This window comes from Amblyomma maculatum, chromosome 4, assembly GCF_055883805.1.
Source record: "Amblyomma maculatum isolate TAMU_Amacu chromosome 4, ASM5588380v1, whole genome shotgun sequence".
Lineage (NCBI taxonomy): Eukaryota > Metazoa > Arthropoda > Arachnida > Ixodida > Ixodidae > Amblyomma > Amblyomma maculatum.
In genome coordinates this window covers 21761504-21789143 of record NC_139347.1, presented here as the reverse complement: position 1 = coordinate 21789143, position 27640 = coordinate 21761504, and the positions used below count along the sequence as shown (strand labels likewise).

Here is a 27640-nt window from a genome sequence, read left to right as displayed (position 1 = left end):
CACGGCGCGGCGTGTTGTCCATGGCGTGTTGTCCCGTCTCCTATTCTTCCCTTTGTGTTGCGCTTTTATATTACTGTTCGTCATTGATCACCAACTCGCCTAATCAGTCGTCCTTCTACAGTATAAAACACCAGTGACGTGAGGTATTGCCAGAGTGTTTCAATACCGCTTCAGTATTGAAAGACTCTGGTATTGCGAACTTAGCGTACATCAGAACCATGAGGGAAAGGACTAGAAAATATATGTAGCTACTTAAAAGTAGCCATATTTTTCTATGATGAACAATATTATGCCAATTAACAATACTATTAGGAACTGCGACATAATCTGTCCTGTGCTTTTCACTTCTTGCTTGCCGGAAATAGGCAGAGATCTGGAATTCGAAGTTATGAATATGGGTTAACTGAAAATACTTTATTATTTACGATTCTCCTATAACGTTGATTTGCTAGGTGACTCAGGGAAGGAAGTATGAAGCATGATCGGTGACCTAAACTGACAGAGCTGATCGGTGCGCCTAAAATATTAAAACAAATTAAAAGTAATTTTCACAGCCTGAAATGGCAAAGGTATTTTGTGACAGGTAGCAGGGAGCTTATGTGTGCTGCGTGCTGTTTTCTCGATTGTTATTCCTTCATGGCGTTCTGAATAGCGGTCCCCACCGACTGCAAATAGACGAATCTCCGTTATAGACCACACTTTGATTAGTCACTTCACCAGTCCGTTACCGAGTTATTTCTAAAGCCATAATTACTGAGGAACTGAAGCTTGAAGGTTATTTAGTTATTTTGCCATGAACCATTCTGAAATTAATCGACTTAAAAACTGCTGGCGGAAATCGCAACAGCGGGAAATATTATTATCGTTCGAAACACAAATAATACGTGAGCGCTAGTGGTGCTATATAACTACTGCTTGAGTAGACAATTTAACACATTTGCGTAACGCTAGGCCATTGACTAAGTGCTCGTAATCGGTTTGCGGAGGCTTGCCACGGCGTAATTCAATGAAGCTGAAAACCTCTAGAGAACATTTTCCTAAAATCCCGATATTAATCAAGGCCCTGTCATTCAATGTGACTTTATTTCTCATGGACAATGCTTTTTTAATTTAACAATATATAAACGCTACTGCTTAGCGTCTCTATTCACGTCAACAGTCGATTTCTGAAGTAGATCGCCTAGCCTATCAATAAACTAAACGCATTACGATTAACGTCAGAATTTACACTGGGGTGAAGGTAGCTCTGTAGCAGCATTAACTAACATTACCAAGGCCCCCTATAAAAATAATAGACATGACGCAGCTGGCAGCTTCTGGAAACACTTTGCAATTGAGCGCTAATGCCATCAAAAATTGTAATGTTAAAATCATTTACATTAAGCAAAGGGCTGTTTACTCGTTAACTATTTACGCAGCGGACAAGTTTTTAGTAAAAGTAGCCCTGCCTTGGCTAACTACATCAAGGATCATGGTGCAACAATTCCATTGACGGGAGCGCAACGATAAAAAGAAAAACATGCAATATCGTAATCAATCCTAGGAAGCAGGCAATCTACATAAGTTATCACATACCGCTTTTCGGACTGCGTCCTTCTGGCCCCATGTCTTTTTTTTTCTACTTTTTTTTTCAGCCTTCTACAAAGTGCTACGGTCATCCCGATAAACGACGTTAATCTTCCATCCGCGTATAGAATGCGGAGAAGGCTTCCTTAATCTTTGCTTTTGCTTCTATTAATCATTCGGGCATGCTTTATTTATTCACCCAGGAGAAGAGACAGCGAATTATCCGGAGTGCGCAAGGAAAGAAAAGGGCAAAGATGAGATGGCTGATTGAAGGAAATGAAGCGCAACCGACATAATAACGGGAATGCTTACAAGAGGCACAAAGAAAAATGCAAAAAGTATGTTTTTTAGGTTAAAAATACCCGTGTAAGAAGAGACCTTCAAGATACCACTAAATACAAGGACAAGAGGACCAAGACGAGTTCTGGTACTGAAAGGAAGATTAATTTTACCACATTAGAGAAACATTCCTGCTCAGCAAATTGCGTAGAACGGTGCTACGTTCAGTTCTCCGCACTTACGTTCTTCTCTAATTAAGTGAACAATCCTAATTTGATCAGAAATAGAGACCTCAGACCCAGTAAGAACCTATCAGTTAAGCTATCGACGTGTTCGCATTTGCAAAAGTTTGTCCTAGCATTAAGCATCAGAATTAGTCTGTAAATATAAATGCGGGAACCTTAAGATTGCAAGCGGACGCATGCATTTTGAATGGCGCTGTTCTGAGGAGTCTTAGAGGGGTAGATGTATGACTGGGACAACTATACTTACGAGGCCACAGCTGAAAAAATAGCGCGCGCCTCAATTCACGTGCGCTGGACAGCGCGCTCTCTCATTTGAAGTCGGTACCACTTCGGGCTCCCCAGACCACCCGTTGCCTCCTGAACACGAATTTCCTGGTAATAGATGAGAGATTGTGTCTCCTTGCCTAACACCTTTCTTTATGGGAATTTTGTTACTTTCTTTATGCAGAACTATGGTTGCTGTGCAGCCACTATATATATCTTCTAGCACTTTCACGTACGGATGTCTACCCCCTGATTTCGCAATGCCTGCATCACCGCCGAGGTTTCAACTGAGTCTATTTGAATTTTTTAAAGTTACTGTGAGAGCGTAATAAAATATTCAAGTTTCGCCTACAAACAGCAAAACACCGCTTCTGTTTAATTCCTAAATTACGAAGTTTGCGCATTAGCGGATAGTTGTAAAAGTGAAGATGTTTTAAACTTCGCGAAACCTCACGGGCGCATTTCCTGCGATAACATCTGATGTCAAGAAATATTATAAAACTACATTTTCAGTGATAAATAAATGTTGTTTCCCCAGTGTTGTCAGCTAACACCAGCGGGAAAATAAAGAGAACAGTGTACTCCACCGGGATGGAGCAGTTGCAACGGCGCTCGACTACTGAGGCCAAGGACCCGGGATCGAATCCTAGCCTCGGCAGTCGCATTTCCATGGAGGCGAAAAGTAAGGCGCCCGCGTGCTGTGAGATGTTATTGCACGTTAAAGAACCTTAGGTAGTCGAAATTTCCAGAGTGCTCCCCTACGGCATCTCTCATAGCCTGAATCACTTCGGGACATTAACCACAAAAACCAAAACCAAGCAAATGAGAACAGTGCAGTTGTAAAATGCCACTGAACCTTTGCGGAAAAGGTGTTGAGATAAAGCAGCACTTTTCTTGGGCTCGCATTTATTGATTTGAAGCAATCCCGAACTTGTTCTTGAAATCCCTTCATGTTCGTTATATGATTAGGTTGCAGTCATGCTTAATAATAGTCCAGGGTAGAGAGCACAAGTTGCAATGCATGAATAGGAGAAATAGTGAGAATCGATTCATATTAAAAAAAGAATCATAGTCGCTCGAAACGTACCAGTTACATGGAGGGTTGCTTTCTTTCTTTTTTTGTGCGTCAAACTCACTTCAACGTGATTCCATGAAGCGGATACATTTGAGAAATCGTGCTTGGCTTATCACTTCTTTCCCGATTTTCTCTCTATATGCCCATGGCAGACAAAGCAAGAAGTCTTCTTGGTGAAGAGAAAAAAAGATGAGGGATCACCTCGTAAATTCCGAGAGAGGAAGAAATATATCTGGCTCAGGTCAACAGAACGAATTCGTGCAATGATAAATGCAGGACGATAACCTTGAAAGGTTTTTACTGAACAAGTTCTCATTAGATGCATGGTTTTAAAAATATGCCTAGCCAGCAGAACATAGCAGAGCAGACAGCACTGAAGCCGGGATTCCAGATAATTATTCATGAGATTATGTGAAGCCTGCTAGGGGACAGCAGTGAGAAAGTCGCTCACGCGCCAGTCACGCAAGCGCAAATGCTATCACGCAGGTAGCCGGCCCAAAATATGTGCTAACGCTTGTGGGTCCTAGCCCTAGCCCAAGTTCCTGGCGCCCCCTAACGGTGCCTGGTGGAGAGAAGGATGCTGGGGCGGCGGAGAAGGGTCTTCGATCCTCGCGGCGCCAGACGCATTCGGCAGTTGCGCTTCGAGCCCGCCGCACCGAGCGGGGCGCAGAGGCTTGTCGACCGCGACGCCGTCGTCAGCTGTTTCCGCAATAGCCACCACCGGTGCCGATACCTTGTCCCCCAAGACATCACCCTGCGCGGTCGTTCATTGTCACGTGGTTGGAGCGCTCCCTGAGCCCGCCGGTGCGAGTCGCGGGAAGAAGAATCCGTGTTTTCTCAGAAGTGAATTCTCGTTGCAAAGTGTACGTTTGACAGCTTCTTTTGGTCTCAGAAGATTGTCATGGCAAAGGTGTTGCTAATTGCAAGAGAACGGGATCTATTGATACCAGATACTGCTGTTACAGGCTCGTTTCGTCGTACTCGAGGCGAGTAAAACAGGCTAATGCATTAGTCGTCGTTTTGACCGCAGCTATGAGTACTGGCGCTTTTGAAAGCCGCAGCTAAACTAGGCCATACACTGTCGCATTCTGAACTTCCCTTCCGGACAGTACTGTGGAGAGATTGCAAGGGGAAGTGTCGAAAGTTGGCGGAAAGTCATAGCATTGAAGCCAGTCTTGTTAGTGAACGCTTTCAAATCTCTGCAATCACATCGAGCGGTGTCGAGTTCTTCAGAAAGCCAACATGAATGACGGCAGGAAGTGTTCTTGAGACGTGCTGATTACTTGGGGTAAACTGCCCATCAAGAGCGTAGTATTGGCACTAAGCGTCCCGATGTACCATACGCTGCATTCTGGGCACGCTGAACGCTGGACAACGCACTGTACCTAGGGAACGGGCTGGCAAGGTGACTGTTTTTACGCTCGCCGCTCTCCCCTGGGAGGATCGAAAGAGGAGAGCCGTTGATGGCCTCTTTACAGCCTGCAGCCGGCGTGTTCGTTTTTACGACCAGCAGCGGTGACTGAGCGAAGCACGTTCGCATGTGCTTTGTTGTGTTGTGCAATTCAGACGGCGATTTGACCTCGGCCCTTCGTCAGTGTGTACGTTTACTTTTGGAACGATTGCAATCCTGCTCCTCTTAAGAACCTGCGAAGCATCGCTAGAAGAATATATTTTTGGTGAGTACGAACGGCTCATTTCACATTCAGGTTCTGGCAGTGTCAATTCATAACCATTGCATTCTTGTTAACGTTGCCTGGAAACGAGTCATTGCATTGTACAAATAAGGTTCGAGCAAAAACGTCTAGTGTAAAAGCTTTACAACAGCGGCAAAGTATTATAACAGCAATTTGCACACTGGTGAATCCTATTGTTTTCGTTCGTAACTGTAATTACCCTTATTCAAACTCGCAGTTTTGTTCAGTCTTCAATGGCGATCACAAAATAAACGCCTACACTACACCAAGCCTGAGGATGCTGATGCCAGAAGCGTTTGTTCTTTTGTTTGACGTAGTGTAGAAGCGAAGGAGAATGAATTCGCTCAAAGGAATCTTAGGAATGGGTCATATTGAAAACTGTCTAAGGATTTTATTAGTGCGTTGATAATGCTAGTCGAGAAACTATACGCATGCCAGCCTGACTGAAATTTGATGTCTTCAATACATTGATATGAGTACTCGCTTATTGTTACGCCTCTGGCGTTCAAGATGCTATGGAGAACATCGATTCATTGAAAACGTAAAGTAGAGCGCTGCAATTTAGCAGTGGTTACTGTATAGGGACTTTGTTTCCAGCTTTGGTGTTTTCGGCTTTATGAGATGTAACAAAAGGCAAAATTTGCATGCTCAGTATGTTCAAAGTCGCGCGTTTATGCTTGGCCACAGGGCAATATAAACAAATATGATTGACATAAAATACTTTTATTCAAATAACGGATGGCCCAATAGTTTGCTATACAGATCGCACCATATTATGCAACACGCCTGTAAAAAATTATCACAGTTGCTGTCACAAGCAAGGCAAGCTGAAGGCAAAATCAGCGAAAATTTGTAATGCCTTTGTGTTCCTTTACGCATTCTTGAACTGATATTTAAGAATATTTTGAGTTTGTGAATTACATAGTGCACTATTCAATTATAAATATATAGGGGCTAAGGGTACAGATCAAAGGCCCTCCATTTACTTTTGACGACACCATTGTATTTGCTTTTCATTTTATACACAGATTTTTAATCCTGCTACCATTTTTATCTCAAGTGCTAATTAACCCGGTTCTGTGCTAACTGCATTCACTTGACCTGACCCCTGTGAACTTTTTAACCTCACCTTAACCTTCTTAACCTGGGAGGGGCCTTCGCCCTGCAGTGGTTATAGTCAGGCTGATGATGATTGTGATGATGATGATGCTCACTGGTGCCACCTCCTTTTCGTCACCACCCTTGAAAGAACGCAAGAATATTACTAGTGCCAATACTAATTTATGATGCTGAGTGCACAATACTATTAATATACAAGTAAACGGGGCGCTTTCCACAGCTATGAATAGTCCTGTCATCGCACTAGGACAGCTTAATTACGAAATGACTGTTGTCGCCTATTATGAATGAAATATTGAAAAACAGTCACAAAGAGAAGTCGGCTATTGTCATTAAAATAGTGTTAAACCGTTACATGAAATAAAATCTGAAGATGATATTAAAAGGTAATTGATTAAAAAAAACGGATGTCTCCCATCCGAAAACAAAGAGAAGGAATCGTGACGACTATGAAGGTATATATAATAAAGAAAAAGGTGGAGGCTACTTCGAGCAAAATAATAATGAAGGTAATTTGGGCTGTGAATACATATACGCAGTGGAAGCACTTTAATAGTTCTGGGGGCTGCATTTACTTCGAATTCAAACTGGCCGTCGTTTCAAGCACACCAAAATGAAGTCCTAAATGTTAGCCTTTCACATTCATTAGGAAGCATGTCTAGAAGATTGAATATTCAGTGAACATTACAACTGCACGTTAAAATCAGAGGTTTTGAATTATACCAGTTGCGAAACTGCGCTTCAAAAAGTGACTAGTTTTTGTGTGCATTTTTTGGGCACCTAAACATTGTTGCACTCTCGGGAAGCGCTTTTTGCTACTGCCTTATTTGCCTTCTTGAAATCGTAATTTTCTCTCTATTTTCCATCTTAATAATTATATGGCTATTATCTTTGAGAACGTTTGTGACTGCAAGTCCTGAACTAATGTTATTTTCCATGATGGCTGTGCACTTCTCAACAGTCTGAATGTTTGCAATGTATATGCAGTTTTCTTTAAAGGCCCCGTGCGCCGCCACTGTTCTTATACACCCGAATATTTGAGCAATCAAAATCGCTGTTTTTTTTATGCATTGACCCTACGGTAAGTTTTGCAACTGGTAGTATTGAAGAGCTCTGTTTAAGTAATACCCTTAAGTAAAAATACTTAAGTCGAAGTGCTTCACAGGACAGTATGTAAAATATCATGCATGTGATATTGTGGAATAAAAGCAGCAAGAATATGTTAGTCCTTTTCGGAGACATATTCGAATATTTTGGTTTGAGTTATCACGTATAAGTAATTTGGGGAACATTATTCAGTAATTTACAGCTAAACAGGGAATCTCTAAAAAGATGTAGTGATGCTGTCGAATCCAATTACTCTTGGTACATGAACGCATGGAGTTTATTTTGTATCAACTCAGGTCCAAGACCACATTTTGCTGAATTGCGGCCTTTGCAGTATCGAATGCTGTCTTCTCAATTATAAACAGAAGGTTTTCATAGTCTCCTGATCTAATCCATAAAACAAGCTCAAGAACCAATCTTCTTGTTTTTCTTTTACCGTATCCACTACCAGCTGAGAAATGTCATAGATACAGTTAATATTTACCTTCTTTGATGAAAAAAATCACGTGATCACAGTACTGTCCAAAAAATATGACAAATGTCAAAATGAATGGACATGTCGAGGGATTAAATATACGAGGCAGTAAAGGGCAGCGCTCATTTTTTTCTCTACGTACCTTTTAAGAACACCTTAAGCGCAGCCGGAATAGAACGAATGTATAACAAAGGGCATATTGCGCTGTCTTAAGGTTATACATTATTTGTTAGTGTAATATACGGCAACGTAACAGAAAATAAGCAGCATGATGCAAGAGAAAATCAGTTGTAGATATGAGATCAGAAAATTGGCTGGGAAAACGTCGCAATATTTTCCCCTCAACAGTGTCACATTAAGGTATCCATAACGTACCTAATGGCAGGCATTCATATATTTTTGTTGGACCAGCAGTGAAAAGATATAATGCCACCTGATGTCAATAGGATATCATATAAGCCTTTAATATGAAAATGTACTTGTTTCCTGCAATTTTCCTTTTAAAAGTACTATTTGTATTGTACCTCTATATTTTTTTTTCTCTTGCATCTATTCTTTGAATGATGTCATTGCTATTTTGTTGCAAACGTGTATCTATATTGTCCTATCATAGCTGAACTTTCACATGTACAAGTCTGTGTCATGAGGTTTACGTATTTTATTGTTTTTCATTGTACTGTCCTATGCATGGTAGACTACCATGCCCTGCCTGGTACATCGGGCACCTGGGCCTTGTCAAGCTGGCATGACAGCTTTCATTCTAGGTGACCCTTCAGAAGCTTTCTGAAAAATAAAACTGAAGTGAATGGAATTTAAATATGTGCAACCGAAGTAGTGACGTCTGAAGGAAATAAATGACGCGTTCTTTGTGTGTTGGAACACTGGAAAACAATGCCCCTTGTCCCTTCTTGTCCCTGTCATTATATAGTGAGGAGTGCTTTATGTTGCTGATGCCAATAATTAAGAGTTAGATGTTGTCATGTGCAGTCCCCATTACTACGGCGTGTCCTACTTACTTGTGAAGATATGAGGCTGGAATTACGATAAAATGTGGGTTCAGAACTGTTACAAAATACTAGCGCCTGAGCACTAATTGTGCCAAGCCAACACAACTACCTAGCCTGATTTCGATATTTTTGAGGATACTTTTCAGATAATATCCGCAGGATCTGTAAAAAATTATAATTATTCGCCGGTGACACTGCCACGATAATGTTCTGTGCTCGTTTGTGGTGTTTAAAATGTGGCCAACCTGTCTTCTCGTAGTAAGCTTCTATACGCAACGACCACCGTTTTAGCCACATATTCGTTTTCATTCAAACAAACCGTTGCCAAACTAGATATCTGGCTGACTACAAATTCATTCCAAGTCTGATAACGTTCCTATATCGAAGAGGCACGTTAAATTTCTATGAATAAATAATATTACATCTAACTAATGTGACTTTGTAAGTTCGTTGATATAAGCGACACGCGCCTATAAAATGAGTGCGACCTAAACCGCATATAATCACCAAGTTTTCGATCTGCAGTGAAGGAGCTGACAGGGCCAGTGATTAGGCGCACTGTAAGTTTTTTATTACGCATTGAAAGCGCAGTCAGTCTTTCATACTAGCAGCATACTCTTTCTGAACTCTTTCGAAGCAATATGCCCGTGGTATAAGAGCTATCGCCAGGCGCTTGAGGCAGTCCCTAAAGAGTAGCTCTCAAACAATCGCCATTTTCTTACTGCGATTAATTTTGAACAACTCAGAAGGTCAATACCCTAAATCAAGAACGAAACTCTGCAATACATTTGGGTATGGTACCCGTAACTGCAGTATTAATGTATAGTCACGTGAGTCATGTAACTGCTGCCAATGTACACGTTGTTCGTTTGTTATTTAAATAACAAAGAAAATAACCCAAATAGTTAATTAATATCATGCAAGGCGATGATTTGGAGGCGTTAGTTTGTTGAGTCCGCCTAGAAACTTATCGGCCAACAAATTACTGGAACTGTGACCATAATGACAGCATGATGATGAGCCGTACAAGCAGGAGGCCACCTTTTGAAGTGGCATTGCAAAGGGTTAGTTCTATCTTTAGCAAGAAAACAGCTGCTTTCAAGAAAGTGAGAGCCTAAGTGCTATGCAAGCAATAAATAATTTGTGTATAATGTGACTGCTTTCAATGTCGTGTCACATACTTGTCATATCAGAAAAACTGCACTAACTTTTGCTGCTCCTTACAATTACTGTGTTGTGTCTTTCAAATACGATACTGAAAGAGTTTATGTGAAGTAATACCGTTTTTCACCACATGTGGCAATAAAAGTGGGGAAATTTATATTACGTGATTATACGTGAGGTTACGCCCATATTGGGCGCAATGACGTCATAGCTTGAACGCTACGCCCAAGACAGAACAGGACCATATTTTATAAGAATCTGTTAGCAGTTGTTCATTTCTCACGTGTTGGCGCTATAGCAGTAGCTAGAATTTCGGCGATGCTACTTCGGCTTTGAAACGTCTTTGAGAATCAACTAGTTCGTTGATTTATTAAGGACCATACATGATTGAACATGCTTCATATGGCAGCGAATGTTAAGCTAGTACCTGCGGCGACAGGCGAAGGCGAATGCCTCGCATTTTTGTAATTTGCTCCATGTCGCTTTCGTCGGATGCTGCATCCCACTGCGGCAGACAAAATGAAATGTATATTGTCTCCTTATGTAATGGCAAAAAACGTAAATTTTCCCTTTCATATCGTGTAGCCTGTTTTCCTACTTCAGTAGATTTTATTTCGATAGGGGAATGGACAATTAGCCATAAGTGAAAATACAGGTTGTTCGGCACCCACTCGGATACAATCACCCCCCCCCCCCGCCTTATCTTATACGCACAGGCAATTACTAATCTACATGATTACTGGGAGGCTTAGCGCGGAACAGACAAGGACAAGAGAGGCACACAGGACGAGCGCTCGTCCTGTGTGCCTCTCTTGTCCATGTCTGTTCCGCGCTAAGCCTCCCAGTAATCATGTCCCAGAACCAACTAGCCCAGAACTCTACTTTGCTTACGTTAATTACTAATCTACCTTAGTCGCGAATAAACAGCTTTCCACAGTTATTTTGTAAAATCTGGAGAAAATGCTGTAAAGCCATTTGACGGTTGTTTGCGTGATAAAATATGCCCCAATATTTCGCAAGCTTGCTTTCTTGCAGACTGTGGTGTTACTGGTAAATGTTTCATTGTAATGACGTCCAAGAGAATAGGGCATATATTACTTAGGAAGTAAAGAAATGGCATAACAGACAGAATTCGGTACCAAAAAATACCAGAAATATCACCTATAGTCGGCCAAAGAAATAGAAGCCAGGAGCTTTCTGAAGTAGTTTGATCGGCTATTTCAGGAACCAATATTTTAATATGCATAAATATTCAACAAAACCTTCCCGATAAACAAACAAAATGATACTTCGCTGAGTTCTTTAAGAAAATTCGCTCTGACGTATAAAAGTCATTAACGTCATCTTCGAGAAAATTGCGTCTGCTAGGACGCTCGCGGCCAAGGATTCGTTCACAACATACCTAGGGTCTTCAGAAAGACTCAAAATTTATGGAATCAGTTCTTAAATGTCACAACACGAATGCTCTACACAGGTATCTGTGCACCTTTGGGCACCTTTGTGAAGCCGTAATCATCTGATGCTTCTAGCAATCACTCCACACTAACATGTATTAGAGGGAGTTCAAAATTGCGCCCTCATTTTGTGAATGCAAAAGCTATACAGCAGTGATTTCAACACATAGGTACACAGCTGGCCCCGTCTTCGTGGTCACTAGGCTAAGCGACGTGAACTATGAGATCGCCAAAGTTACCGCCCACAATTGTCGTTCCCGCACCACCCAAGAAGCCTATGTGGCTCATCTTAAGCGCTGTGTCCGTCGTCCAACCTGACTTGCTCGATCACGAGCTTCATCCTCAACTGGAGAATTATCATGCGCTGCGCAGTGACTGATGTGAGCGCAGTGAACGTGATAGTAATTAGAAGAAGCTGACGAAGCGCAGAGGACGTTAGCCTGGCTACCTGTTCTGCCTCGAGCTCATATATACTCTACCATCTGTGAATAAACCCATCCCATCCGTAATAATATGAGAAGATGTTTATTGTCCACAAGCGGCCGGCAGTATGAGGACTTTCCCGCCATCATTCACACTGAACGGCATCAAAAGACGCGAAGAAAAGTAAAAAATATTATTTTTTTTTATGTTTACTAACTTGGGAAGAGGAAGGAAAACTTTGTTTTAAGTGACGATGGCTATTCTTGTAACCTGGGAGGGTTCCTAGTGGTCCAGAAGCCCTGGGCCTCCGTTTCTTTCCTGACAGTGGCCGATAACATGCAAGTAGTCGGTTCGGTTAGTGACTGGCACATAGTCTTGCCGGGAAATAAGAGATGGGGATGAATAGGGCTCACTTCCCGTGGTTTCTGGTAGGCTCCCAGGTTTGTAGGTGAGCTGTGGCAACTTGGAAAGTAGTGCAGGAAGATGGGTGCAAGGTGGGAGTACCAATACGGGTTATATGTACGAATCCCTCTCGAGAGGTGTCCTGATCACACTATCCCTCATGTACAGGGAGCGGTGGTGCGGCGGGTAGCGGCATCTGTGTTGTCTGGAGTACGGGGTTATGTCACAGTAGTAGCCATCAATCTTCGCGGTGGAATAGCACTCCGTCAGCGCCCGAAAGAAGGTTTCATGGGCGTCCTATCGTTTAACCACGCCATTTTACTCACGTGTAACCATACCAGCTTCATCTGCAGCAGTTCTCATAACTACGATAGCTAGACGACTAGATGGCCCGAGTGCTTCCCTGTGTTATTATTGGTTTGCGGGCATAGTATATGCGCCAGTTTACGGTAGGTTCACGTTCAGAAAGCACATTTAACCTTTCGAGCTTTTATTCAGGAAGGTCAAAAATCCTTTCCGGAACGTTTTATTTTTAACATTTAACCATTTAACCAATTTGGTTCATATTTTTGAAATCGAAAAGTTACCTTGTTACTTTTCGGGAGCGAAATACGAGATATAATGTTTTAGAGCACTAAACTAAATTTACCACGGATTCTTTCAGTGAATTCAATTGCAACATCTAAATGCAATCCGCTGTCAGAGAAACACCCTGTCATGTGAGAAATCACCAATGGTTCCCAAGTTTAGCACAAAGACGAGAGTATAAGAAAATATATTTTAACATTTTTTCAAAGTTTCTACGCACAAAGGACAGAGGGAGTAAGTACTACCATGATGCCATACTATCTTACTACGCAATGTTTTTACTGCATTTGCAACTGTAAAAAAAAATGAGAGAGAGGCATTTACAGTAGGAAAGTTGTATATGAGAGTTCAGATCACTGCTAGATAATTTCATTCGACTTTCTGTGTACAAAGTCGCTTAAATAGAGTAAACAAGCGCTAAAATATCATCCAGAGCTGTGGGTGGATTGGCGACAGAACCGTAACAGAGGAAATTACGCATTTGAAAACGCCTAGTCCAGAAATATCCGCAAGTCACTTTAGAGCACACCTTCTTGGAGAACATCACACACGCATGCTATAGGCTGTTCAGCTTTCGAGCAAAAATGGGAACTTGATTGCCCCTGGCTACAGAATAACTGTAATTACATAAGTTCAGTGTTCTGACAGTGGTGTAAATGGCACCCTAAACGCTGAACAAAAAGTGAAATAGTCAGAAAGGTTTAACAAAGCTTGAAAGAGGCCATGCTTTCTCTCAAAGTTTTGTACCTTGAACTCAAAAGCTTACTCCTGCTCTCTTCGACCTCTTAGTGTCGATTCCATGTAAAACACACAAATAAATCATTGCATAAAATTAACAGAGAGCTTGCGCTAAACTCAAAAGGCACAAGTAACTGCCATTTAACAGTGACTCTAAAAACGTCTGCATGGCCTCCACGATATCAAATATATAGAGTAAACTTAGACTGTGCGGTTGATTAAGCAAAAGCGAGAATTAGTTAGAAAGGGGCGTCAGCTCCGTTTGAAAAGCGACATCTGGGAACCTGTTCATTGCTTGAGTTCACATAACTGCACTTGATGTCAGCCGGTTTTGCACTTTTTACATAGCATATTTCTGCGCTATAGATGTCTATCAACATTTGAAAATTGTCCACGGCTACCTTTTTTTGCATTCTTTCCACCTTGGCCAATGCGTACAGGGAGAAGCAGAAGACACACTTTGCAGGATCGCAAACGTGAAAGCTTCTACAGTCAGTATATATATGAGGCCGCTAAAGCCAGACAGTTTCAATTACATGCTCAAAGCTTCTAAAATATTCACAATCTAATTTCTTTTTTGAGACAACGAGAAAACTAATACACAACGCGCAAAATGATGCCGCAAAATTTTCACACTTCAGTCATTTATAACTTCCTTATTTGTTTAGTAGGATTACAATTTTATGCGAAGCATATTGCTAGAGGTAAACTACAGCCCTTCGTGACGGTTACACGCCGTGCAAAGAATGTGGAATGCTACGTCACACCACGTGATACGCTGACGTCACGACAGAGGAGAGACGGGGGTCCAGCTCGCGCCGTCGGCTGCGGTTGCACGCCTGCGGACCTCGTGGTATGGTGACGTCACACCACGTGATACGCTGACGTCACGACAGAGGAGAGACGGGGGGACAGGCTCGCGCCGTCGGCTGCGGTTGCACGCCGTGCGGACCACGTGGTATGGTGACGTCACACCACGTGATACGCTGACGTCACGACAGAGGAGAGACGGGGGTCCAGTAACGACCGTTGGTGCACGTCAAGCCGGCTGGACACGGGTAGTTTACGGGGAGGCTTTCCCATACGACCGTGCTGTTGCCGAAGAAATCAAAATCGTTGATTCCTTTAGCACGTCGGTGTTCTAAGAGCTTTTGCTTTGCGTACATATTCGCGTAGTGGCAATCGAGTATCGTTGGCCTGGGGGACGACATGTTCGTTCTGCTTGTCGGTAACACAGTTAGATTAGAGATGAACGAGTCATGCTATTACCTAGCTTTATGCGATGGGAAAACATTGTGCATTCCAAGTTTAAACCGTGTAAAAGCACGTGTAACCAAGGAAAGAAAAGTTTAGCCAAGTGTAACCATGGAAAGCCGAGTTTAGCAATCAATATGCTTCGCATCTGACCAGCCTTAACCAAGCTAAGCCTCAGCCATTTTTATTTTTATTTTCCATGAATACAATATGATAGCCATTAATCAGCTTTTAGGGTGAAAAATTACATTAGTTAAGTGCTGCTCCTAACGGAGCTGCCATTTTTATGCGACGCCAGGTCTAAGTGTTCATTCAGCCAACCTGCGACATTGGAATAGGAAGGGCGCTTCACATCAGTCATTTTAGTCCCTCATCCCACGCAGTGCAATACCGCGTAAGAGATTATCCTCCCTGAGAGAGAAGTGCCAGGCTAGATTTTGACAGGAATGAGTTCGCGGCATTAGGCTTGCTTATCTTTAAATAGAAAAGAGGGCAGATGAAGAGGACTTTGATAATAACTATGGCACAATATTATGGTTTGTCTTTTGAATACAAACATGCCAAAGACCCCGATCATGTTAACGGGCTAGTAGAATAACACGACGTGGGCTGAACGCAAAAGTTGAGACGTGCTTGCTTTCAAAATCACGTTTAGCTTTTAATTAATAACAGCGCGTGCACAAATAAATTTGTTATTCTTTTTTTTTCCGGGTTGCGGTATTTTGCAAGCGAACTCAATTCAATGAGCAATGCTGCCGTTAAATGGACATCGCACTGAATTTCATTGTTGCACACAAGCATTACGCCTATTGTGGTGATATCGCGTTCTCGTATTTGAGAATAATCATTTCATTTTAAGCAGTTTAAGGAAATGAAAATAGTAGATGACTGTTAAACATCCTTGGTATATTTTGCGGCTGTTAATAATTCACTCCCGTTTCAAAGAACGTACTTTTTGCTAGAACTTGCATTTCTTTACGACATTAGTTTTTTTTTTTTTTACTTTGGCAACACCTAGTATTAGAAGAGGAAGTGATGTGGCTTTTCTATTTGGCAGGCGTAATCCATAAATCACAACTTTTCTCGGCAGGTTTAGGAAGCAGTACATTATAAGCATCCTGAGAAATGCTACTCTATGCACAATTGCCCCTTTTCTGAAATGAGTGGTTGCAGTATTTAAATTTTTAATGTCGCTCTGTATTCAACAACACTCATCATTCCTTAAATATGCATTTTGTCCCTAAATTCCTCATTGCCTGACTGGTAAAAAGGACGAAAATGTATAAATGTTAGCGAATCGAAACAAAACAGCACGTTACGGTTAGCCAAGCATATTAAGCATTTTTTATTCAAGCCCTAACTTGGACGCGTTAGATTATTTAAAGAAAGAGCAACCTATGCATGGCCAGGGGCCCTATTTCGCAAACGCTCAGGTGTGAAATCGAAGCATCGCGTGCGCACTAGGCGCATTCTATCGATCACAACACCGCGTCAAATGTCCGGAGGAGACGTAGGATCGATTGAAGAGCGCTGGCGGGACAGGCATCGTTACGGCTTCGGAGCAGCTATGAATATGAAGCAGCTCTTCTCCGAAGAGGCCGGGAATGCGGGAGATTTTGAATTGTCGATGAATAAGCCATGCACCGGTGCAAGCGTCCGAGGAGTCGTGGAGAACTGCAGTGCGGAGCGCCTCTTTTACAATATTTAGGATATTTAAGAATCCAGACGCGACGTAGAAAGCAGCGGCGCAACTCAGCTGAAGGAAGACAAGGGGAACTGCGTACGCTGTAGAAACCTACTTTTATTTATGGTATTATGTTATCTCACTCTCGAAAGGTCTTTTATTCATGTAGATTTGTGCCACTGAACCTGCTTTGGGAGCAGCACGAGCATCCTGTTGATTCAGCCGCTTGCATCAAGTAGGCCTGGCCTATTCACTTTAAATTCCCTATTTTCACGCTATTACGTCTTCTGACATTAAGATGCACTTACTAAGAGATGTCGGTCCTAAGCGCTGATGCTAGCAGGAAGAAGCATACCTATGCATCTTGTAGCATAATAATAATAATGATTCACAGGAAAGGAAGGGCGCAGTTTCTGTGACACGTTCTGTGGACCCCTAAACCGCGCTCAAAGGGAAGGAATGAAGGTGGGAGTGGAGAGAGAGAGAGAAAGGAAGTGCCATAGGGGAGGGCTTAGCAGTAATTTTGACCACCTGGTGATCTTTAACGTACACTGACATCGCGCTGGACGCGAACACCTCTCCGTTTCGCCTCTGTCGAAATGCAGCCGCCGGGGGTCGGGATCGAACCCGGGAACTCCGGGACATCTTGCAGCAACAGTGACTATATCAGGGGCTGTCGTCGAAGTGTGCTCGCAGGAGTGTTGTAGTGCGCAAGACGTTTCGATATAAGGCAGAAGCTTCTTTAAAATTTTATTATATTCAGCAGGGAAATGACATCATGTGGACACTGCCGGAAGTGTAGCGTAGTAGCAGAAGGAGAGAAGCAACACATCAGATGTACAAATTTGAAGAGGTCAATTCACTTTGGTTGCTTGCTATAGGCTCTCCGCAACAACAAATTTCAGCATCTGTGCCCATGGACGAGCAGAAAATAGATATTGTACAGGATGAGCGCTCGGCGTGTGCACGGTTGCATGACGCATAACAAATTGTGGCGAGCCGCAATGCTCAAAAAGAAGGGGTCGAAAGTGAAATATCTCGCTTTAAGTCTGCCCTGCTACCTTATTAGCTTTGTAGACAGTAGCATCGGAAAATTACTGACGACTGCCCATTTTCCTCAGCCTGACTCCTTCCTGTTTTTTTGCGAATTGTTATAGGCTTCGGTTTAGTCTATTCTAGTATGTTCGCCTGTCTCAATAGTGATAGCGTTGAACTAATGAATCAGGCTTGCGTGCAGATTAGAGCGTCACTGGGTTTACAACAACCCGCCTTAAGATTTCAAACATCAGTCACAACTGGAAGAAAAAACGAAATCCCCCCCCCCCCCCCCCCCCCAAATTCTACTTCCGCTATACTAGCTCAATCCGTTGAGCACTAAATAGTCCTAGAGTTGCTTTTTTCCATGAAATATACTGTTGCTCGAATAATAAAAAAGTAGTAAATTTGGCTAATATACCTGAGTGCTTCTACAGCAGCTGTTTTTCCTGTACGTGGTTTCGATGAGCGCAGGTGTTCGTGGTATTGATCTGTTCACCTAAATCTTACCCATTGCTTCCGTCTACAGGGTACCTAAACGATAACGGGCTCTTCGCTTTTTTGCCTTTTGCAGTTGGTTTTCGTACCTGAGGTCAGCTGCGTCTGTGCCATTCCTGGCTGTGTCACCTTCACACCCGCATATTCTTCGCTGAGCGCCAAGAAAAACCAATAATTCACTATGGGACAAGCCTCCGATACCAACCTCGAAGTCCAGTGTGCAACGTGCGATTGCAGCGGGTACCATGGCTCCTGTCATCCGCTGCGCCTTCTGCCTTTCCTCCTCACGGTTACTGCATTAGTCATCATCGTCTGCCCGCAAGGTAAGTTAGAAGCTGAAGAGGCGCTTAAGATTCTCTTTTAAAAGTTAACAGCTCGCTTCCGCTTATCCTCGTTCGCGTACAAGCACTTCATCACTCCCCTAATCAGTTATGCCTTAATTTGTGCTTCTGGGACCTCACACATAATTTTTATTACACAGTTGTAAGGTATCGTATTATATGATACAAACAGATACAAAGCCCTACGTATTGAAACCGTGTGAACATGAACATCCTTGCGTGGGCTAGGGATCAAATGTCTAAGTAATACTGCAAGGATCATGGAAGGTTCGATAACGCTCGTTTTTTTAAACAGAATCCGAGAAACCGAGTTGGCGCCTCTTGCTAAATCGGCCATCACACGTGGCCAAGTGACGCCGCACATGCCGGCGACCTGTCAGTGCAAGGTCGTTTCAGCTTCCTTTTGCTATTTGTCGGAATCAAGGCCGCGCTTTTCGGCTCGCAACACCAACGACGACGCTGAAACCAGGTTTTCCGTATAGCAGGGACTTTAACGCTTTCACGTTATATCGTTTAAATAATTTCGTTCATTGTTCTATCTTTCATTTCAGCGATTAATTTGTAACATAAAATAATTTTAGACACAATATTTCCACTCAGGTGTATGTAGCAATATTTATTCAGAATTCAGTGTAGTGCGTGAGAAAATATTTAAATAGTTTAAATTTTTGTGGCACGATATCAATTGAAAGAATTACATTTGCACGCAGTAGCGTTCTTCACTTATTTCTTCGGTGGTGCTAACTAGCTATTTCACGTTTATGAATCCCTACTATTTTATTATTTAACTAATGGTGTTTAAACGCTTGGGAAAGCATTTATACCCCATCTTCTCAGCTTTAATCTCACACTTAGGTAATTTAATATAAACTTATGACTTTTCACATTTGTACGCAGGTGGATTGTATAACTATTCAATCTATATGCTGTTCTAGACATCATCACGCAGCGTGCGCTAGCCAGAAGAGGTTAAGGTATATATATGGCAAATATAGAGACTTTGTTATGAGAGTAGCTAGTGATGGAAGTTATTTAGTTTATATTAGAAACCAATATCTCATATACAGACGCACACAGCATAACACGTTTCTGCGAGGGCTTGAAAAGAGGATCGATGCGATGTTTGGATTTTTCAAAGTGTTAACGAAGTGAATGCACAGTTCATATTGAGTCAAATATCAGTGGTCTGATTCTACTTCTGAAACCTAGGAAATCATTACTTCACCTTGTATCGTACTGTGCAATTACATTCGCCAGCTGCGTTTCCAATGAACATCAGAAAGAAACTTTCAAACAGGTGCTGAAATTCGTCTGGCACAACATCTATGAAAACTAAATTTTATGTCGCGGTTTCGACGTCGACGGTCCTGTACAGACAATGATGTTGATGAGGCGAAGTCCGTCCAGCATCAAAACAACTTGAAAAGGTTGATCATACCGCCTTCTACTTTTGATATCAAGAGTACCTCTGACACAGTAGCACATGATGCCTTTTTAAAAGACTCCTTGAAAGCTGCTGGCACTGGAGAAAACATGTTGATCAGGATAAGTAACTTTCACCGGAGAGGTCCTCCTTTGTCCACACGGAGGACTGGCCAACGCCTTGACATCAGACGTCGTGCGGAATCACATTCGGTGGACATTTAATCGCGATTCTTTCCCAATGCTGCACTCGTCTTTGTGATTGACGTGCTGCCTCAGTCTGCTCACAGTTTCACCTACGCGGACTATTTCTGCACCTGGGTATGTATTGCATGAGTCATCCTGAAGTTCATGTGAGACTTCAGAAGGCGTATCTATATTGACGTCTAATTTTTTGAGGGGATTATAAAGTTCTACCGAGATAAGTCCTAACTTGTGGCGTTCACATGTCAAGCAAGGTCCCGTTACTGTTGATGGGTCAATGACAAGGCTTTTCCCTCTGCGAGAAGCCTGCGCTTCTTTTACTGTAGCCACCGATAGGAATCTATCGTGGAGTCTTCTTATCTCTACGACACGAGAAAAAGAGTGATAATGATTGTCCAAATCCTCCCATTTCCCAGAGGAGAGTATTCGGGACTCTCCACTCGGACTCCAGAGTCGGGGGAGTTCATCAGTGCACTCGGTATTCTACCATTGCACTGCTCACTATTCTCGGGTTACATGCGGTGCAAAGTTCCCATATTCAGCTACATAGAGAGACAAACATCTAGACTCTTTAAAGAGCAGCTGCATCACTTTTCGAGAATTTCGCGATATTCAAGGATTCAAATCTAAATAGGCTGTAGGTAATGCATGCAAAGTGTTTTTGCGCTAGCATTCAAACTGATGGCGTAATCGACGATTGCACCTCGAGCTTCTTCTCACAGCACTAAAGTTCTGCGGAGACGTTCAGTGATGACGTCACGGACGGTACTATTTTTGATGTTCGTTGCCTTCGCCCACGTTGTGCTGCACATTTTCTGACGGTGCTAATAAACAATTCTAGGACTTTGTTTTCGGCAGCCTTCGTTTCATTTCTTCAAACCAAGTGTGTCTACGCAGAAAACGTACCGGTACCGTCAATGGCGTCATCATGCGTCGCTGTGCAGTGCGGTGAAGCCTGATAGCCGTGTCGATTTTAATCGCTAATTGCGTCATTGTTCCAAATGCTAGCGCCAAGAGATTTCGCATGCTTTAAGTACAAGTTATAATTATTCAACTGCTCGAAACTCATCGAAATCTAAAACGGGTGCACCTTCCCTTTAAGTGAACGGTGAACGTATCTCCTTCAGACTGTCTAAATGGCCCTCAACAGCAATAACTTAATCTTGTCATCTGGGATTGTGCTAATACTGCACACATTACTTTTGGCACCATGAGAGTGCATATCTGGCATCTTAAACGGGCCGAAGTTCATAAACAAGAAAATATTCCGGTAAAGTGGCTGCTTGCTCTATCCACCAAAAATATTGTTGCCGATTTGCCTGTTTTCTCTCGAATTTCACTCCTGCCTAAAGCCCGTGCTCACTCTTACGGAGCCTTAAATAAACCATGTCTGTCCATATCTATCCAGGAATTGCGAACAAACCAACCAGAGGTGTAATCGGCTGTTTTAAAACGATTACGTCAGATCATCTGCATCCTATGCAGTCACCTTATACATGTCTAAATAAATCTTCTAGTTTATCCGATCCACGCGGTCAGTGGTGATTTCAATGAGTTCCACTTTGATGAAGGTCAAAACGACTTGCCACACTTCCTACACTGGTGCGGTAAATAGCTGCCTTTAGGGCTCAAGCGCAGTTCTTTCGCTAAAACCTCCCCAATAATGTTCAGTTTTGACTTATTCCAGAAGCCCTTCTAGCCCTGCAAGCTGCACTACGCTGCGGGTCACATGAAAAACACATTGCAAAATATACGCAGCGAATGGGCTTCGCAGGTCGGCGCTGCGATTGGCAAATTCCTAATGCGATAGGGGCGCATTTTTCAACCGTCTCCTTAGGGCATTCAATGCTAAACTGCACTTTCGTCTTCTCCATAACGCACTGCGCCGTGAAGCAACAATGTTCAGCCGTAGATGACTCGAAATTGCATTTACAAACTAAAACGCCCACCAAATAAGAATGGCCGACAGCGCTGCTCGTGAATGATGTGGTTGCGTGGAGGCAATCGTGCATCTCATGTTTGATTGTCACTTGTTTCTTGGACCGGGAGAGGTTCTGGATAGCATCGATGCTCGCCCTCTACGAAACAGCTAGATCCTCGAACCGTAGCCCTTGCATTAAAATACCCTCAAGGTATATATCTACGAAGCACTGGTTACCTGCCTGACAGAGGTTTTGCTGCGGGACAAATTGTGATTGTGCTTCTTGCTTCTTCTCTCTTTGCGTTTTCGATCCCATCATCGCTAGGCACTTGACACTCACTCCAGCTTAACTTATCTGCCTTCTCTCTCTCTCTCTCTCTCTTTGGTTGCGGGCGAAAGTCGGTGAGTTTTGCCCGAGTTTTGCCTGGGCAAAGGAAGAGGTTTCGAATTAAAAACAAAAGCCTTTAAAAGTCAGCTTCTATTTGGTTTCATGCGTTAGTGCATTATCGCAGAAGTGAGGACAAGAGAAAATGAGTAAAGCAAGGTGCTTCATCCTCCATTAATGAATTCAAAGGCTTCAAGCCTTGTAAAACACCTCACTCAGATGCAGTAACGTGACGTAGAAGTTAACGTGCAAATAGAGCACTGTAACAGACTTTCATTGGCTTGTCGCGGCAGATACTGTCATATTCATATTACACTGCCATATTCATGTATCTCGTAATAATCGGAAATCGTCTAGATAATGTTTAAAGTTTGCAACATATACGAGGTTAAACGTTCCAAAGTGATTCAGGTTATGAGGCACGCTGTTGTGCAGGGTTTCGAATAATTTCGTCCATCTAAGGGTTCTTTAACGCTAGTGGTCAGTTCGTGCTCAGTGATTTTCTTTACCATTCTACACCCGTGTAATAATCAGGCATTTATCAATAACAAGGCACAACCGAACGACCACGGAAGGTGCACGTGCGCAAGCATTATACTTTAAACTTTCAATTAACCAATACTTTCGAGCAACCAGGACGGCGTGCTCTTTTGTGCTTATTATTGTTTTGTGCCGCATCACTTTGCACATTAATTCTAGGAAGGGAATTGAGTTGCGTAGTAGTATGTATTCTACGGCATCGCAGTAAGTGTGCATTGCAATGGACACAAATCTGAACTTTTCTTGTTATCGCTTCTTGTTTGGGGGAAGGATACGCCGAAGATCCCATTTCTAAGCTACGTGAATTTATCTGTAACACTGCTTTATATGCAAAACAAACTGAAGAGTACTTAGAGTGAGGCTGACACTGCGGCAAAAGTGTTACACCTTATCTACGCACTTGTTCTTTTTCTCCGATTGAATGAATTGGTATAGGAATAAGAACATCAAGAGCCCACGAGCAGAACGTAGCTAGAAAACTCCCCCACAGTAGAGTGACAGTGGTCATAGCGTTCTTGTCGGATTCCTTATTAGCACGGCATGTCAGCGGTGTTTTGCAGAGCCACTTTGTTTCTTAAACAAAAATAACTTTTTCTCATCTAGCCAGTTGCCCTAAGTAGGCTACAGCTGCTCTTTCGTTTTATTCGTATGTTATTTTAGCTCCCCCTTCTCCTCTACGACGTTACTTCGGCGTGATATTACGTTAGAAAAAAGTACCACCCCGGTACTGTGGTCCTGAAACTTTCTCAATCGTCGCCAGTTTGCGCTCGTAATGTGAACACTGCACGAAACGTTTCCTAATGAAAACGGACACCCTCCGTTGCTCCTTTGCTGAAAGTTGCCGATCGAAAAAGACAAGGCAAACTTGAACGACGATACCTGCTCAATCCGGTGTCCCGTTGCTACCCATCGTCCTCTAAACAGAGCCTTCGCATTGCACAGTGTATATTGTTCATTGGATTATCACGTCGCTTCTCTACGTAGCCACTATTTCGCGTCGTCCTCGGTCGTTCGAACGCGGTTTGGGCGGAGTTCACGACGTTATTTACATAATGCAACGAGTGGACGACCTCGACCACTGAATCGTTGTATTTTTTATTCACATTCCTTTTTTTTTTTTTTTGTTATTGAACCCTTCACAGAAATCGCCGTCGTTGAGCAACTCTATTGCCCTTCCTCTACAGAGACTAAGCGGGCTTTGTTTGCACAAGGGGGTCCGGCTTATTTGCATACTCTTATGCGTGTCCCGAGATTTCGTGTTTGCGCGTATCAGTTCGCCCTTCTGATTCCAGCTCAATATGCAGGACATGCCATAGCCCCCGATGCTGCATGCTTGCTTAGGTCGCACCGGATGGCTGGTTGCTTCTTTTCGACGGTAAGTTATGTGTGTCTCCCCGAGTATCCCGATGGGAGCCAAGACGTCCGGAGGATATTAGGGAGACGGCAGCTGACGTCGTCGAGATGCGAATGTCCCGAAGCAAGCAGAAGCCTTGGGTGAATGGACAGCGCCTCCGGCGGCGACGGTGAAGTAGAAGCACTCAAAGACCCGGAGACAGGGATGCTCGCGGGAAAAAAGATGAAGCCTGGAGTCAAAGGCGAGCTAAACGGAGAAAAAATAAATCAGCAAAGAAAATTCACAACAACGGCGGAAGCGACGCAGCGAAGGATTTGACGCAGATTTTCCCAGGGGATTTCTTTCACCCGTCCTTTACGCAAACCAGGATGGAAGCCGTCGCGCGTTCTTCGGACAAACGGGTCCACTTTTCTTTTTTAGTGCTGCTGCACGCCTAAGTTGCGCCATGACAGTTTCCTAGATCTCGGAAACTGGTTCAAAGAAGATCGCTTGAGCCCACAGTTTTTTGTTTTTTATTTTATGTTGCGTGCGCTCAAGAATGTTTTCTTTTCCACTTCATTTCAAATTTTCCTTCCCGCACATTCAGCTCATACAGCTCAGCAGTTTCACGACAGCAATGTAGCAAAGAAAAAAGCCACAAAATTTGTTGCACGCATGTCTTAACTAGTGCTAATAATTTTCAATGGAAGACCCCATTGTTCGATATGAAAACGGGATCAATGAGCTTAACTGAGAGGTTAAGATTTTTTGCAATATCTGGCAAAGCGTATTAGCCTACACAAGAGTAATGCTTGAGCTGATGACACAGTTGACTGCGCACTATTATTTGCTAATGTCTGCGTATGTCTTGCAAGTTTTCTTACTACTTCATTTCTTTTCGCGCTGACCTCCCATGATTTCTTTACTTGGCTCCGGAAAATAATTTCATTTTCTCTCCAGCTTTGCAGTTTCCTACCTGCGAATCATTACACCTTTTAACGGTCTTCATTTAAGGTGGTCTGCGATCAACGTCTACAGCCTCTCCCACTACGGGTTGTGATCTCCATCGAATTCTCGGGCTATGTGTTTGTGCGCATTATGATCTCAATGCATCTGTTTTATTGTTGGACTCTCGTGCATAAACTCTCTGGCGTTGCTATTACACTCCAGGGTTCCCTCAAAATGTCCGTAGGTCAGAATACGTGACACAAAAATATGCAATCAGAATTGCAACTTCAAAGGGCTCTGAGTACTGTGCCGTTCAAGTTTTGCTGGGTCTCTGCTATTCATATATGTTCATTATCCGCCATAGTCGCGACGCTGCAGCCGAAAAAGAGTAGTCAGAAGATAAGCCGCGGTAAAGGATGACCAAATGTTTAAACTGCTGGAACATTCGCCAAAGCCGCTTTTTTCAGGTGGTTAGAAATCTTCGGAGTACAGGTCCCAGATGCAAAGCTAGCGGCGTTGTATCTTCGCCTAGGGATCAGTGCTGTACGATTCGCGGGAAATTTAGACTTTAGGGCACCAGACCAGTGCCGGTGTCGCCTCTAAACATCAACAAATGTTTGCTGCCGTTCAGACATAATCAATTTCAGCGTGGTTTCAGTCACTCTTATTCCCATTAAATGTTTGTCAAAATAAGTTGCGATATTTGTGAATAGTTTTGCGATGTTGAACCCATCGAGAACTAATACGTATGCTCGGAATACAACAACAGATAATGTTTCCTTAAAGAGGCTACCTACCTAAGTGGGCACAGTTACCTAAGTTCCGTGTTAACAAGTAGCAACTTGCAGAGCTTTTTTCCGAAGTGATGCTCTCAGTACCCATCTTTCTGCATATTCGTATAATTTTTCGGCCCGTGTTAGAAGTGAATACATGATATGTGACCAAATATCATGGCAAGTCTATTAGTAATTTACGGATCACAAATGAAAGAGAATAAATGAATATGCCAGTAATGTGCCTGTGTTGACAAACGTGTAATCGCGTGGGGTGATCGACTGCCGTATTTGAAACATAGATTATGCGCAATACGACTGTGATCAAAACTTGGTTCGACTGGCTTTAGACGCTCGCAGATTCCCACTTCTTCCAAAAGATACTAGGACAATATATATATATATATATATATATATATATATATATATATATATATATATAAGAAGGAAAGAAGCCAACAGTCGGCGAGGGCAAGGAAAGCATTGGGGATTATGTTTTATGTCATTTTGTTTTTAATTTTTACTTGGATAATCGCAGAAATGAGTAATGTAATATGCTTAGGGGAAAGATAAACACAAAGTAGAAGAAAAAACAACGTGCCGATGGTAGGGACCGAACCCACGACCTCCGAACATCGCGTCCGGTGCTCTTCCAACTGAGCTACATCGGCCGCTGTGCATCGGATTAAAGTTTACTGTTTTTCTACCTTGCGTCATCTCCTCTACGTTTATATATATATATATATATATATATATGGGGGATGGGAGTGAGTGGATATAAAAGCGATGGGTAAAAGAGGGTTACAGTCAGTAAATCAGTGAAGTCTCTATAGTCACATCATAGCCACATCAAGTAACATCATATCCCGTCACAGTCAAATTAAAAGGACGTCAAGAAAAGGTTTTCCTGTGAAAAGGCCTTACTCTCGTACCAGGAACGAGAATTACAGAGTATAAGGCACGGGCAAGCTGTGTTCCAAGAACACGAAAAAGAGTGGAGAAGTGGTTAAAAAAGTTAGGTAACTGCCTGTTATTTATTTATTTAGGAATATTGTCAACCCTCGTTCGAGGGTCATTACAGGAAGGAAACAACGTGCAGAAATGAAGAAATCACTTCTAATATACAATACAAGAGGGCATAAAACGTCACACAACATCGCCGTACAGTCACCGGCTATACTAATATATATATACATATGTTATATACACGGACATCTTCAGGAATCTAATGAGCGCTACCCATTGCATTCACAAATGCAGCTACAGCCACGCACTCAGCAACATGAGCTGGCAGTTTGTTCCAGCTCTCAATCGCATTCGGAAAGAATGAGCAGCGCGTTATCTAAGGCCGAATTGTTTTCTGATGATTAAAGTGGGAGCTTAATCTACCCGCAGGCTGCAGATATGTTTCTTTATTGACGCTTATTTCTCCGTGGATGATTTCGTACAGTATTTTACCTCTGCTTTATGCGTCTTTTTTCTAATGTCTCTACTCCGTATGAGTTCAACATATCCGTTACAGAATCTGTTTTTCTTTACTTTGAACAAATAAATCACGGCCAACGTCTGTGAACTTCTTTGAAACCGCATCACAACGATGCAACTTCCCTGGGGTTCATTTAGGCAGGGGACCGAACACACGGAGGAGGGAAGGGTGAAAGAGTCGACGCGGAAGGCGTAAAGTCAGCGTGTTTGCGCCACC

The 27640-nt window shown here is 42.8% G+C and overlaps 1 protein-coding gene across 1 annotated transcript in view; it reads left to right on the top strand.

Moving 5' to 3' along the window:
- The window catches only part of LOC146190480 (cell adhesion molecule Dscam1-like), a 248871-nt gene that overhangs the window by 31256 nt on the left and 189975 nt on the right, over window positions 1-27640 (top strand). Inside the window, exon 2 of the mRNA XM_084600899.1 lies at window positions 18148-18394. Within this exon, the coding sequence (XP_084457025.1) occupies window positions 18253-18394 (142 nt within the window). The 5' untranslated portion in view covers window positions 18148-18252. The remainder of the gene's footprint in view (window positions 1-18147; window positions 18395-27640) is intronic.